General features: G+C 43.8%; 1 protein-coding gene across 1 annotated transcript; it reads left to right on the forward strand.

The window, feature by feature from the left end:
- The first annotated feature begins 806 nt into the window (after positions 1-806).
- Positions 807-1,906, forward strand: LOC148512057 (lysophosphatidic acid receptor 6-like). The gene has a single exon (XM_088482254.1). It carries the CDS (start codon positions 807-809, stop codon positions 1,896-1,898), a length of 1,092 nt encoding a protein of 363 aa, XP_088338380.1. The 3' UTR covers positions 1,899-1,906.
- The last annotated feature ends 14,079 nt before the right edge of the window (positions 1,907-15,985 follow it).

Raw genomic sequence — 15,985 nt, forward strand, 5'->3', positions numbered from 1 at the left:
TTACTTTACTAATGGGGAGATGTATCAAACCTTGTAGAGCGATGAAGTGGAGATTCTTCTCAAAGCAGCCAGTCAGCTTCTGTCTTTTTTTTTTAGTGCAGCCTGTAAAATGACAGTTAAAAGCTGATTGGTTGATACTTTACCTATCGCCAAGATTTGATACATCTCCCCCTTAGCTCCTAAATACCCATCATGTTTCACCTCTTCCTGTCTGTGCTTATTAGCCTACTGTTATCCAAGTAATAGCTCAGATACCTTGGTACCCAGGATATGGAATTCCATCACTCCTGGTCTCCCAAATGTTGGTTAAACTGTGCAATTCCTCACACCTTATCACATGCTTTTATCACAGGTTTAATCCTATATTTAACTATATGAAATGGGTTACTGCATATTTGCAGTATTGAGCAATGTTAGTACCTTAGCCTCTCTATCCCTTAATAAGTCCTGCAAAAAATTCTAACTAAATGTACCTCTAAAAATAAAGATTCACAATTTATAGGTTCCTTATATGAAGGCGAGACCTATTTCTAGCTGTTTCAGCAGTTCTTTCTAGTTTCGGTTGCTTCTTTCATGTTAATGGTATTTGCATGACATGAGAGCTGCAGGCAGTTTGCTTCCTGTGGTTGCTCGTGGTTCATACTGCATTGAAGAAAGTTGGTCATACTTACAATGTGACAGAGAGATGTTCGCTTCTGTCCTGGATTGTGATGTGCAGTTTGAGGCCTGGCAGACTTTGCTGATGAAAACTGTCTGGCTCTTCAAGTCCCTTCTGAGGTTCACACAACTTACCCTTCAGTATTGTGATGGCTCAGAGTAGGTCCGCGCCAGAAGCCAACTTTAACATCACCAACTTCAGTGAAGAGTGTTACCTTCAGGCAGACTTTCAATATGGATATTTCACTGTAATATACAGTCTGGTGTTTATACTCGGATTACCAGGGAATGCTTTGGCCCTGTACTACTTGAGTCGACGTAAACAGCGGGTCAGGAGCTCAAACGTCTATTTCATTAATATGTCTGCAGTGGATACTGTTTTCATATGTCTCCTACCTTTGCGCATTTATTACCATAACACTGGAAATAACTGGGTATTCGGAGACGTGGCTTGTCGCATTACTGGTGCCCTTTTCTATGCCAACATTTACTTGAGTATTGGTTTTTGCACCTGTATATGTTTGGACAGATACCTTGCTGTTGTGCACCCATTGAAGTACCTACGAATCAAGTCTACACATTACCCATTGATTTTGACCATTGCCATCTGGATGATTTGCAGTGCCATTATACTACCTTTAATCCTCGGGGGTCCACTTGACAAAGCGCCAGAAAACAGCACGCGGACTTCCTGCTTTGAAAACTTCTCTCCTGGGATTTGGCATAAGCGGCTTCTACCATATAATATTTGTGCTTTAATTTTTGGTTTCCTGGTCCCTTTCATGGTTGTTGCGGTGGTATTCCCAGTAATGGCACGGAGAATTTGTAGGATAAAAACAAGCATCCATCGTAAAGTGGCCTTGAGAATCATTGGATTTATTCTTGTTGTATCTCTAATTTGCTTTTTGCCCTACAATGTCACGCATCTGCTACATTTCGTTATGAGACTAGGTTACATCCAGCAGTGTGCAGCTGCCAGCCACATCTACAAGTTACGCCGAATCACTTTGGCCTTAGTAAGCTTCAATAGTTGCCTGAACCCCATACTGTACTTCATCCCATACTTAAGTCGTGAAATCAGTGCTCCTATTGTATCCCGTGCTAAGCAGAAATATGTTATTCGTGATGAGATACAGAAGGACAAAACCTTTTGTAGAACTACACAGTCCACTCTTTTACCAAACCATGTGGAATCTGGTATTACCATTCTGGGGGCAAAGGTTGAGTGGTCAGTTCTATAATTATGACAGGAGAGAGCTTCTGACCAAGAACTGTCTGTATTGGCTATTGCACTGAACACACCAGCACTGAGAGCACTTATATAACGTTTTGTATTATATAGTAGTATTATACTTCAGTAATTAGTACAGAACAGTTTGCATTGTGTTGGAAAGTTCTCTTAGATTTAACTGTGTTATTGAGTATAGAAATGCAGGACTTCACATCGAAAGGTTCAACTTCATTTCCAGTGTATTGACCAATTTCTGATACCCACTGGAATATTATCCAATGAAATGTTATGTATGTGTATTCTGATGAGCTGGCCACAGGACATTGAAATAATAACTACCCCTAAACAGCAAACTTGCTTTTTGCACAGTTAAATTCAGTACAAAACGCAACCAGCCTTGGATAAATAAATATTAATGTCATCATTATGTTGTAAAAATAATAAAATAATTTGCTGCCAGATTCGCTTAAATCACTCGGTAGGCACCTCTGGGCACTCTCTAAAGTTTAGCATATTTATTAATTTGGTTGCTTGTATTTGTGCTTTTACCAAAACTACAACATTCTTTTTGTAACTCAATGAACAATGTTACATTCTAGATTCAATACAGACTAAACTAAGTACTTTGAGGAAAAGGAACCGTTATAATTATACAGTCAGTTAAATCAGTCCTAGTCACCTGCATGTAAGAGGTTAACAGCTGTGAAGAACAAAACAAGGTTTCAATTTCTCTACATTAAAGATTAAACTGCCCATTGTTTCAGGGAGGAAAAATATCTGTAACTATATGGCCATTAGGAATTGTTTCCTGAATAATTTATGAGGAAACATGGGGGAGATAGTACATTGCAGCTAACTGTCTAATATGTATTACTTTCCATATTACACCCAGCGTGGTACTACATAATACCAAGCCTAAGGTCTCTAAGAATAAATTCTAATAATATAGTTCTATAGGGAAAAGTATGAATCTGTACTTGAGACATTGGGGTGAATTTGCTAAAGTGCAGACTTACAATAGTAGAAGTGTTGCCCAACCAATCAAATTCTAGCTATAATTTTCTTGAAAATACAAGATAAATGTTAGACAGAATCTGATTGGTGGGGCAACACCTACACTACTGTAAACTTACACCTTACTAAATGTAACCCTTTGTAGCAAATGACATTCTGAAATCACTAAAAATATTAAAAAAAAAGTACACTACCTACTTACCCACTATACGACCCATAACCCACAAGATTCATGTGTTTTAGTAAAAACTACATGTGTATGTGCAAACTGACTTGACTAAATATTTACACGATAAATATTAGTGAATCAAGGCATATATCATTTGTAAATATTCACTATATATTTGTAAAATATTTTGCTACAAACAAATGATTGTATGTTGTCTTGGTATTAGACAATCTGTGGTTCAATGTCAGTCTCCATCAAGGATTTCTTTTTAAATGTAGTAGAGTTAAAAAATATATTTTTTTTAGTCTTTCAAAGATTCAGTTGCATGACTTGCAAAAGGTGGGAGATGTTGATTTAAATAACACAAATGCACAATCCCTTATATTGCCTGCTTAGGGTCACAGCGGTGTTACAGCAAGGGTGACAATATAGAGGGCTTCATTTGCGAAGCCTTGGTTTTACATGGGTATGTCTGGGCGGTCCACAAACACACACCGGGGTGCAAGCATCTTACAAGGTGCACTGTGCAACACACCCCATCTACACCTCATTACCATCCCAATCATTGGGTAACATGTTTCTGGTTTTCTCCTATGACACTGCTCATAGGAGAAATACTGTTCTGAGCAGCTGCAAAATCCAGGTCCTTTCAAAGAGTGGAAATGCACCCTTATACTGTATATGCACACTCTATCCATATTTTCAAGTCATTTCGATAAATCTTGCAGTGCACCTCACTAAATAGTAAATACCCAGCGATGCACACCTTCTATTTGCCTAAATCCTTTGCTCAGCTGATGCAAATTCCTGCTGCTCCATACATAGTGCCATCTTGCACCACATACCCATGAACATTGGTGCAGCATTAGCACAAATAAAGGAGAATGCCAGCTACAAAGTGCATTTTACCCTGCGCCTATGGCTATTTTGTGCACTGTAAGTAACCTCCATAAACAAGATTTTAAAGAAAATAACACAATAATAGAATGAATGCATAGGCAAATGCAGGTGGGTTTCTGGTTGCCTGGAAACCCGTCTCCCCAGCCCACACCATGACAACAATATAAATAATAATAGAATAGAATTTTACTAGTGCTGCATGTTCTTCTCAGTATCACAAATGAAATAATTAGCACCTCCTCTGGATCTTTTAACATGTGTCAGTCAGTAATAAATACACCTGTGCTCCAACTTGGAGATCTGGAAAACATGCACAGTTAGGGGTGCACTGCTATAGACCATCAATAGGGCTAATTATTAATATCATATAAAAATACACTATCCTGCGCATAACAATACCATTATGTACATATATGTCCAGGGCAGTGCTAGGCTCTTTTGTTGCTCCCCCAGACTCCCGAACTTGCTCTAATGCTCTGGAATGGAGCCCACATCTTAAATAAAAACATTCAGCTCAGGCAGATAGCCCTACTTCTGCATATAATGGCTTACTGTGATCACTGGTCTTGTATACGCTGGAATTATGACACGCAATACACTTTGTATGGAACATATTAAAGATGGATAAGTGCTAGTTATGCCCTCTTCTTGAACTGGCCACGATCGCTCTAAAATCAAGCATTTGGAACCCCCCCTCTAGAAATCCTGCGTTTGCCACTGGAATGGTCCATATATATTAAAATTTTCGAAAAATGTATCATTGACAATAAAACTATAGCCCACATGCTTTCTTAGTAGATTTGTTTAAAGCTAGGTTATGTTGTAAAATCTCGGGGATACAGGGTTAGACTTTGTTAAAAATGTCAACATTAAAAGTTACAAAAATTACAATTTGGAAGCTGGTAAAACATATATTGGCATTTAATATTACAGGCTAGCAACAGTCACATCAGTAATATTAGGGGCACTGTGTCAGAAATGATTTGGCCAGGGCTGCAACTAGGGTGGAGGGGGACTAAGGGGGCACATGCCCCAGGTGTTGGACTTGAGGGGGCCCAGGTAGCTGCACATGTGAGTTTGGAGCTGATCGCTGGGACCTGCAGGCAGCCGCCCGCAGCCCGGCCTTGAGAGACACAGCGCCATCGGTCTAATGTGGCTCTGGTCGCAGGCCAATCAGAGCTTGTGGACCGGCAGCCAATCAGTAGCAGCAGCTGGCAGTCTGCAAGCTCCAATTGGTTCGTGACTGGTGCCACATAGAATGACAGCAGTGCTGACCATTCCCCGGCGTGTGGCGGCCCCGCCCCGCGTTGCCTCCTACTCACCCACCGTGCAACCCTGGCAGGTGAGAGAAGGGAGATGGTGTGTTACATCTGTATCTGTCAGTTCTAGGGGGGGGGCTGCTGTCACTAGGGGGGGAGAGGCATTACTGTGTGTGGCATAATGTGTTGTAAGGGGCATTGTTGTCTGTTGGCATGTGTTGGTAAGCAACATCACTGTGTGTAGCATATTGTGTTGTAAGGGACATTGCAGTGTGTGGCATGTGTTGGTAAGGGGCATTACTGTGTGTAGGGATGCGTGAGACTGGTGAGACTGGTGCCAATTTCCCTGTTAGATGCAGCCTGAGGAAGCAGACGTTGGTTCTGTGAAACGCGTTCTGTGAACCACCCATTGGTTCTCTCCACTTTTTCATTTCTGAACTATGTATTTTGTTTTCTAAACAATTGTTCTTAAAAAAAACTAGTTTTTTTATTCTATTTTTTATATATATATATATATATATATATATATAATCCCAATTGTGTTATTTCATTGTAATAATTGTTTTCAATGTCTACTTACAAGGAAAATTATTTTTATTATCGTCTGGTGTTATTAGATAGCACCATTATAGACTAATAAACTGTAAAGCAATTTTTGGGGGATTTAAATATCTACACAAATCTCAACAAACTCTATATTAAACCAACGGACATCGGTTTTAAAATACAAATGTCCAAGGCTTCCATCACACTCCATTCAAGGTGAGTATACTGCTTAACCTTGTAGGACCTTGTATTTCGTTTACTGATTTGCACTTTGGAAGCTTGTGATATGTGTTTTCCCTCATCTATGGAGTGACCCAAAGGTATCCAGATCTACGTTGCATTTTGCAATCACCGCAGGACTACGGTGAAAATTGTGTCCAACGCCTATCACCCACCGGTAAATGGTGAGTGCATTTTTTTTTTCTTAAAATATAAAAACTTTTTTTTGACGGTATTATAGGATATTGCCATTCTGGTTTTTTTAACATTTCTCTGAATACATAGAGAACACCATCAAACAAATTTATCGCATAGATCACAGAAATCACTGGAACATCCTGTATTTGAATTACTGTGTGTATCATAATGTGTTGTAAGGGGCATTACTGTGTGTGGCATAATGTGTTGCATTACTGTGTCACAAAACCACACACCCTTTTCGTCCTCTTTGTTGTGATTTTTTTTATCTTGTTTTTTTTTTCAGGGGGGCGGGGAGGCAAATTACTGCCATTCCCCAGGTGACAAAAACCCTAGTTTTAGCCTAAATCCAGATACTGCAATATCTTTATACAGGAAACAAATCTCTTGTACAGGAAACACTAGTGATCAGTTCACTGTATACTCTGGCCTGTTATAAGAGACACAATCTGATCCATGTAGGTAGAGAACCCTAGGGAGTATATTTACTAAAGTGCAGGTTTTTAAAAGTGGAGATGTTGCCTATAGCAACCAATCAGATTCTACTTATTTATCTAGCATTTTCTAAAAGATAATACCTAGAATCTGATTGGTTGCTATAGGCTACAACTCCACTTCTATAAACCTGCACTTTAGTAACCCTAGGTCTCAGTTTTCCCTATGTGACAATCACCCTGACCCACCATTACAGAAAATGTATGCATACATCTGAACATCACATTGAGTATCCCAGGATGGGCACCACTGCCTTAAACCACAGAGGCCGAAATTATTTAGCTCACTTTGTGCTCTGAGGACTGATAACATGGAATATTAACATCAGGTTTCTCTATCCCTGATTTGTGGCCCATGTTTCAAAGTAGTGTAAAATCTGCACTATTAACACTGCTGTTATTCCAATTTAAAGGGGAAAAACTTGAGAAGCCTCAAACCCAGATCATATAGTTGTCTACCAACTTCCCCAAATTACCTGCTAAGAAATTGGGTCCAGCCCATTGCCCAGGCCTCAAAAAGCTCCACACTGATATGAACCATCTCTCACAATCATGCCCACCAAGAGCAGGCATGGGGCAGGGGTACTGATGGGGATGTGGCCTAATCACGGGACACCCCCTTAGGGTAAAATTACTATTTGAAATGCTCGGGAAGGGGGTGCTGTGAGCTCCTCAGCCCAATGCAAATCCAGGGGGGGCACAATTAGTGTGATCACTCCCCCTCACAGGCAGAGAGGAGACTGCTGCTGCACTGTAGCAGCGAGCAGTTTCCCTGATCCCATTGCAGCAGTGTGTGTTCGGCTGCTGACAGATAAGAGTGGGGGCGGCGTTGGACGAGGGCCCCTCCAACATGCCCTGGTAATTACTACCCGCTCCCCCTCACTCTGCGCCCCTGCTCACAATCCTGTTTCATTCTCGCAGGCATAGCTGAGCTAATCAGTGAACCCAGCACTGTTGGAGAGTAGGCTTCTTGTTTACAGCCTTTGTGAAGTGAGGGGGCTGGAATTGAGCTCTGAGATTAGGACTGTGCTAGAAAGGGACAGTGTGCCTAAATTAAGAGGTTTTCAACTCTAAATGGAATGTCCTGTATTAGGAAGTATCCCCTTCAGGTTGGAGCTGGTTGGTCCTTGCCCCCTTTATGGCATAACATGAACTGGAGGCACTGTGTGGCATAATGTGTACTGAAAGCATCTCAATGTGGCTTATTGTGGCATAATATGAAGTGGTGGCACTGTGAGGTATAATGTGAACTAGGGAACTCCTATGGGGCATAACATTAACTAGAGCACTACTATGGTGCTTAAAATAAACTATATTATGAGGTATAAAATGAACAACCACTGCGGAGAGAGGTGTCTCTGAAGCATTGGGGAGGGGCCCATCCAAAATGTTGCAAAGTTCTGGCTGTGCCCCTGCATGGTATATTGCTTACTACTACTGCCATTTACAATTCAGACCGCAGATAATCTAGAATCTTCATGGTCTTAAACTGGACTGCTTTGACAATTTAAGGCATCCACCCTCATCCCCGAACATGGCCAATCTGTAGTTGTCGGCAGATTGACCAGCATGTTCGGGCAATGATAGATGTAAAAAATGAACAGCGGGAGAGCGCATCGCTGGTTGTTTTTGACATTATGCTGCCCAATTTGTGCCTGATTAACCATCGAATGAACGATAACGATGTCGTTATCGTTCAATCGCTCTGTTTAGTCAGGTAGTGGATGTGCGCCTATAGTTTCCCGTCCTACACAAGGCATTGGGAGATAAAATGCAGGACCCTATAATACACCAAACACTTTATAATGGTCTGTTTTATATTTCACCTTTAAATGCAAACTGCTGATAGCGTGCTATGGATTACTGTAGCTTTGTATTTTGTTAGCAGAGGACCACTGTTGTGTCAGGTGCACTAGAAGCTCCATTTTTTCATGTAGAAAGCACATCTGTTTGAGGCCATCTCCATAGATATTATTGGCCCATGTTTTCATTATGCATTTCATGCATGCACAACTATATAAGAAAAAAATATCCACATACAACACTGGACACGTGTGTAACTACCATTATCCTGTGAATTGGCTTTTAGCCATATGGGGTCTATGTACTAAACCTTGGAGAGAGATAAAGTGAACAGAGATAAAGTACCAACCAATCAGCTCCTAACTGCCATGTCACATGCTGTGTTTGAAAAATGACAGTTAGGAGCTGGTTGGCTGGTACCTTATCTCTGTCGACTTTATCTCCATCCAAGGCATGGTACATAGACCCCTTAGTCACTGAGCATAATTGAGGCTTACAGGAACAGTGTGCATCCTCCGCAGATGGAAACATTGTCAAACCCTCAAAGGAAACTGCAATCAGCTGAGCCGGCTCAGACTATCTTCTGCATTTTACAATAAAACTCGTTGTGTAATCTCTAAAGGTCTTTATACTTTCATTATTGGAAATCTCAGCACTGTACATTGTTATTAGCTGAAATCACAGTGATAGTTTGGATTGTATTACAACAAAGCTGCACATACACGGAGTTGACATTTTTTTGTATCTGATTACATATTATATGCAGCGATGTACATGGCGGGGAAACAAAGGCATACAATGACAATGAGATGAAGTCAGAAGGTAAAGACTGTCATGCCCAAACAGTGCTAGATTAATAACAAACGGGGCAGTCATCCAGGGATTGTTTAATCTAAAGTGCCCCCACACATGGCTTCATCATCAGTGTGGGGGACACTGTGGCTTCATGTGAACAGGGGCTTCTGTGTCGCTTAATGTGAACTGGGGGCACTACAGTGTGTTTAATACATTTGTACTGTTATTATACTTTTTAATCCCATCACCAGTATATCATTTTGGCAATTTTAATGGTAGGGGCCTCTATTAGTTAGTTGCCCAGGGACCCCCACAATCCTTAATACAGCCCTGAGCCCAAATCAATGAGAACAATTGGTACATAACATTGCGTAATAACTTTTGTAACCAAATTTTATTAAATTGGAAACATTTTTACTTAGCAACTTTAGCTACATTTAGTTATCATGTGAAATACTGTGCCAGGTAATGCTGAAGTGATTTTATTATTTCCAGGTCTTATGTTAAAAGCAAGAATATGGAAGGAAATCTACAATCCTCTTATATAGTGTCATTCCTAGAAGCTTCATTCCATACACATTGCAGCCAGGGAACGATCTCTTCTGCGGAGTGCTACATAGTCAGTAGTGTGATTACATGTAGAGAGAGTATTGCTCTCTGCGCTGCTTCTGTCCTAGTGGCAGCATTGCAGACCCAATATACGTATATACCTCCTAATTAGGGACAACATGTATAAATGGTGTCGTATTAGGTTCAGGATTCGGTCAATATCCCGACAGTCGAGATGCCGTCACTTACAATGCCGACGCCAGAATCCCGACACCTGTCAGAATCTCGGAGGCAAGTACCGCAGTTAGGGGGAGGGTTAGGTTTAGGGTGCGGGGAGGAGGAGGTTAGGTTTAGGCACTAGGGGGGAGGTTAGGGTAGGGAGAGGGGGTGGGTTAGGATACTGACTGACAAGTGTCGTATCTTAACCTTGTCGGAATGCCGGCATTGGGATCCTGAGCGCCAGCATCACGTAAGCAACCCGTTAGGTTCAAATGTGTTACAAAAACATCATCATTTGTATTGTGCGCATAAGTGCAATTATGGTAGCAGAGTCTCTTCTTGCACCTCCATAGGCTGCAAGCAGAAATCCGTTTCAGAGAGACATTCGACGATTCCACTGGAAGCTGTCTAATCCCGGCAAGGGCTAAATGACAGGCGTCAAAATTCTGTCATTTTCCGCCTGTCACTTTTACCGATTGAAGGTAAGCCGGGCGAGGACAGCCGCTCGGGAGGGGGGGTAGGTTTAGGGTTCCCGGGGGGAGGACTTAGGGTTAGGCACCCCCAGGGAGTTTAGGGTTAGGCTAGGGGAAGGGAGGGTTAGGTACCCCCGCGGGGAGGTTAGGGTTAGGCACCCCGCCAAGGGACTTAGGTTTAGGTGGCGGGGAAGGGGGGGGTTAGGTTTAAGCACTTGGGGGGGAGGTTAGGGTTAGGCACCCATAAGGGAGGGTTAAGGGGGAGAATAGGTTAGTAAATACTTACCTCTCGACGATCAGGATTTTCACTGCTGCCGGGATGCCGCTGTCGGGTAAATCATACTGAATCCCTGTACAGAGTTGGATTAAGACTCCATGGGGCATGGAAAGATACTGGTTAGGGACCCCCATACCACCCTACTTGCTTACCCTATACACACTGACAGAGCCGTAACTAGACTTTTTGGTGCCCTGTGCCAGAAAGAGCATTGGCGCCCCCCTCATTTTTCAAAGGGACATAATGTACCCAAAAAAGGGCCATGTCTTCATGGGGAAGGGCCAGGTAAGAGATAGGAGTGGCCAGGAGATGCTGGGGATGAAATAAGAGGAAACTAAAAGCAAGAATGGTAATAAACAGAAATTTGACAGGCCCAAACAGCGCCCCCTGACCTGTGGTGCCCTGTGCGATGGCACCGGCCGCACTACCCTAGCTACGGCCCTGCACACTGATAGCAGTGTGACCTGTATGTATTAGGCTTCTGCTATCACACATCGGTTATACACAGGTCACCCTGATATCACACGCCTCATACACAATGATCACTATACAGAGGTCACCTTGATATCACACACCATACATACATACATACCTCCTAACCATCTCAATTTTGACATGATGGTCCCGCTTTTCGGGCACTGTCTCACCATCCCTCTCCTGGCCAGTAGTATCCTGTGGAGTGTTAAGGTGTAGTGGGATCGCTCTCTTGGTTAGCAGAGAAATGGTGAATAGACACCGTGCACATGTGCGAGGCATCCAAACACTGCAGAGAGAGGCTGTGTGTAGTCCAGCAGCTGGGGTAGTGCTAGGTATGCATCCAGCACAGCCATGTCCCTGTTAAATGTAGGGAGCAGGTCACAGTGATATCACACACATCATACACACTGTACATAGGTCACACTAATATCACACTGAGCACTTTATACAGGTCTCATCAATATATTACTTTTATCACTATTAATGGTAACCTGGTGAACCTTCAAGGGACAACAGTCTAGTCATCATTGCTCCACTTAATAACAGGTCACTGACTGCATGTGTCACACTTAAGACCTGGGAAAGGTAGGGGTGGCTGTACAGGCGGCCCAGCTAGAAAGGGGATTGTGGGCCTGATTCAGCAAAGAACGCAGTTGCTAATTCGCACGCAAATGGCTGATTGTTGCGTACTGCACATGCATCGCACTGCGCGCACACGAGCTAGCCCCTGCGATCAGGACTGCGATCGTAGTGACTACGCACGCAGACCCATCGCAAAGTGATTGACAGGAAGTGCCCTTTGCGGGTGTTGACGGGGGGTGGTCAGCGAACGCAGGCATGCCAGTTGCCATTGCAGGGGCATGCATAAATTATCCACTGCGATGGCCTACGCAGCCTGAGGCCTGATAGCGTGCGTGGAAGTTAGCAATTTCTGAGTAAGGTCAGGACTTGTGCAAGTGTTCATGAGGCTGCGATGGTACTTGACTGTACCGATGGTTTCACAGTCTTGCTAAACATTACAGATGTGTGCTAAGTTAAGTGGGCGTCCTTGTGTAGTTCAGCGGCGGCATTGCGATCGCAATGGATTAACATACTATCGCAGTTGAACTGCGTGCGTAATAACTATTGCATTCGCGTTCCTTGCTGAATCAGACCCTGAATCTGCTCCTCTCTGCCACTGAAAGTGAGTCATCAGTCATACAGCATATGTGGAGCAGGGGACAAGTGCTTTAGCATTGCCTAGCTGATAAGAAAGCAGCGGTTGAGAGAGGGACACTGCAGCCTACAGGTAGGACAGAGGTACAATGACCAGAAAAGCGAAACGGTCCTGACAAAATTGGGATGGTTTGGAGGGATGGCTTAACCCAAGGCTTAACGTGGTCCTGGAGAGGTGGTGGAACTCATTTCCCCCGCATTCTACTCCACCTCCATATGCATATCGGGATCGCATGCTCGTAACGTACAATCATGTACACCATGTGACCACATCGTATTGAGAATTACAAGGGAAGAATCTCAAGGGAAATCATACAACACATTGTTACATTTCTAAATCGCACTGTGTATGGCCGGCATTACACTAGAAAGATAACATCCTCCTACGTCTCTCCAGCGTCATCCCCCTGCATCTTTACAGTGCCAACCCCTTTGCTACTCATCAGCGCCATACCCCCTGCATCTTACTAGCTTCATCCCCTTGCATCTAACCAGCTTCACTCCCCCTGCAGCTCACTAGCTTCATCCCACTTCATCCCCCCCGCGTCTCTCCAATACCATCCCAAAACAATCTCTTCTGCACCATCTTCCTGTGTTTCACAAGCATCACCCCCCCTGCATCGCACTAGCGCCATTCCCAAGTCTACACACCAACACCAACCCCCTGCGTCTCTCCAGCTTACCACCCGCTTTGCCCCTGGGTACCTCACCATCAGCTCGGAATAGGATTGAAATGCCAGCGGCTGTTTAGCAGCCGGTTCAAATCCTGGCAGCGGATGCCCGACAAGATGAAGATCCAGATAGAGGCAGTTAAGTATCCCTAGCTGGCATTCTGCTGTCGGGATTGTCCCTGCCCATGTGATTCCTCTCCCAATAGTAGCTTACACCCCCATGGTCCCTCTAGCAGCAGCTTCCTGCCCACCAGCAACTTATCATTTCTGTGTCCCTTTAGCAACAGTTCCCTGCCCCGCTGTCTCCTCTCCCACCGGCAGCTTATCCCCCAGTGTCCTTCTAGAAGCAGCTCCGTCCCTCTGTCTCCTCTCCCACCAGCAGCTTAACCCCCGTGCCCCTCTAGCAGCTGTTTCCTGTCCCTGTGTCTCCTCTCCCACCAGCAGCTTATCCCCGTGTTCCTCTAGCAGCAGCTCACCTTCGTGCTTACCCTGGCCCTTGCACCTCTTCGCTGCACTATGCAGCGGCGGTGACAGCATGACGGCACCAGGACGCAGGCCCACAAAGTGAGTTACAGGAGGAGCAGCTGGAGGAGGAACATGGAGACAGAAACCGAGGAGGGGGAGGCGGCCACCACCACAGAGTGGCTCTCTGCCTGTGGGACTTCTATGCAGGGATGTGACGGAAGCGGAACTAGTTCCATTTACCATTAGAGGTGACGGAACCCAGTTCCACCTTGTTCCTGCCCACTTTAACCCCTGACAACCATTATAAAACAAATATCATCCTATTAACAAAACCTATGTACTGTGAGGAAGAGTGGTGGTGATATCCTGTTCTCAGCTTATTGTAGACACTTTACATATGAGTGAAGTAAATGGTTGCAATGAGGGAATTAGTGCCAGCTGTGTTACAGATGGAATGTCTCAGCAACCTGATGACTGTCTAGCTCATCTATGTGCTGTGTGTATCTAGCTCACCACTGCATAGTGCACGTGCCAGGCTTTCAGCTCCGCTCTGTCAGTGTCTCTCAGCCTCAAACCTATGCTGCTGATCAATAGGAGAATATACTGAGCTCTGCTTGGAGGCACTTAGCACATGTCCCCTATGACTCTGTGATTGGCTGAGACAGTGCTGTGTAGGAAGCTGCACACTTACGATACTGTGAATTACCCCAGGCGCATATGCATGGAGAAAATGAGGAAAGAAAGAGTAAGGGAAAAAAGCAAAGGATGCAGAACAATGCAGAGGAAGGGACATGGAACAAAAGTGGTGATTAAAGGCCTTGTCAACCATTGTCAATCAACCTTTTGTTCTTGTCGACCTATTGAGTGTCTACCTAGACACTGTCGAGCTTTCATCCTGATACCCACAAGCATAATAGTTACACAGTAATGGGAAATAAATGGTCACAGAGGAGATCAAAAGAATCTATGTAATGGTAATAAAATGTTACGTTCATCTTTATCCTCACTGCCGGCATACGGTAAGCGTAATGCCCAGTTATTCCACTGGGCCATCCCCTACTCCATTATAGTGCAACATTTTCTCTACATAGTTATTCCAGTGAAGTGAATATGTGCCCAGGATGATGCCACTGCTCCAGCTGAATGGGTCTGAACAGAACTTGCAATTTATATTTTTGTAATCTTGTAGGTCTCTTTTTGGGTTCAGGATTTACCTTATCTAGCAAGAGTGGCCTTAGTGTCAGTATACCCTTTCTTTTTGCCATAAGTCAAAAGGAACAGTTGCTTTGTTCTCCTAGGCCCTTCAGTCCATGGTAATAGTAAATATGCATCTAGAGAAAGTACAGGCAGTGAAACTTTGGGCTTTGAGCATAAATAAGGGAGAATAACTTCCTGATTCACAAGAAATGATACCACCTTGGATAAAAGAAAGAAGAAGAACTCTATGCAGATGTAAAGTGCACTAAATGTCCATCTTCACATTTAGAAAGATTTCCTGGAGGTTTAATTGCAACCTCTGTAAAATGGTATAATTTGGATGTAGTTTATAGACCGGTGGACTAAATGCCTCCGGTCTATATCCCGACGAGGGAATTAAGATAGGCGCCGAAATACTGATGCCTATCTTAATCCCAATGCCGATCGAGGTAAGTCTGGCCGGCCTTAGCACTTAACCGCAGGGGGGTCAGGTTTAGGCTCCCCAAGGGACACTTAGGGTTAGGCACCCCCCCGGGAAGGGTTAGGCGCCACTGGGGGAGATTAGGGTTAGGCACCCCCCCCGGGAGGGTTAGGTTTAGGGTGTGGGGGTGGAGGGTTAGGTACAGGCACCCCGGGGGGACTTAGGGTTAGACTGTACCCTGGGAGTTTTAGGGTTAGGCATCCCTAAGGGAGGGTTAGGGTTGGGGGAGAGAAGGGTAAGGTTAAGGTACTTACACGCTCTGTCTGGGATTCTCCTCTGTCGGGCTTCCAGCGTCTGCATTTCATCCCGGTAGCTATTGAGCCACCAGGATTTCATACCAAGTCCTATGATGTCAGAGGATGTTTAAATACTGGTCCTATTATCTTTTCAGCCTGCATGAATCCAATGACAGATTAATTTACTGCCAGTTTATTGTGTAATAAATACCTGTCATTTAGGACCCGATTCTGAGGGGTAAATTTACTAAAGGTCAGTATTGTGTTTTTGGATGATTTACTGTCGGTTTTGCAAACCAACCATTTACTAAAATCAAAACTGATGGAAAACCAACCAAAAACTAGATTTTAGAACATCGGGCCAGCAATCGATTATTTTACATAGAGAAGAATATTACAGACTAAAATCTGACCATAAAACATCAGCAATCCCGATCACT

The sequence above is a fragment of the Taudactylus pleione genome, unplaced genomic scaffold (genome assembly GCF_031769625.1).
Source record: "Taudactylus pleione unplaced genomic scaffold, aTauple2 ptg000284l, whole genome shotgun sequence".
NCBI classification, from domain to species: domain Eukaryota; kingdom Metazoa; phylum Chordata; class Amphibia; order Anura; family Myobatrachidae; genus Taudactylus; species Taudactylus pleione.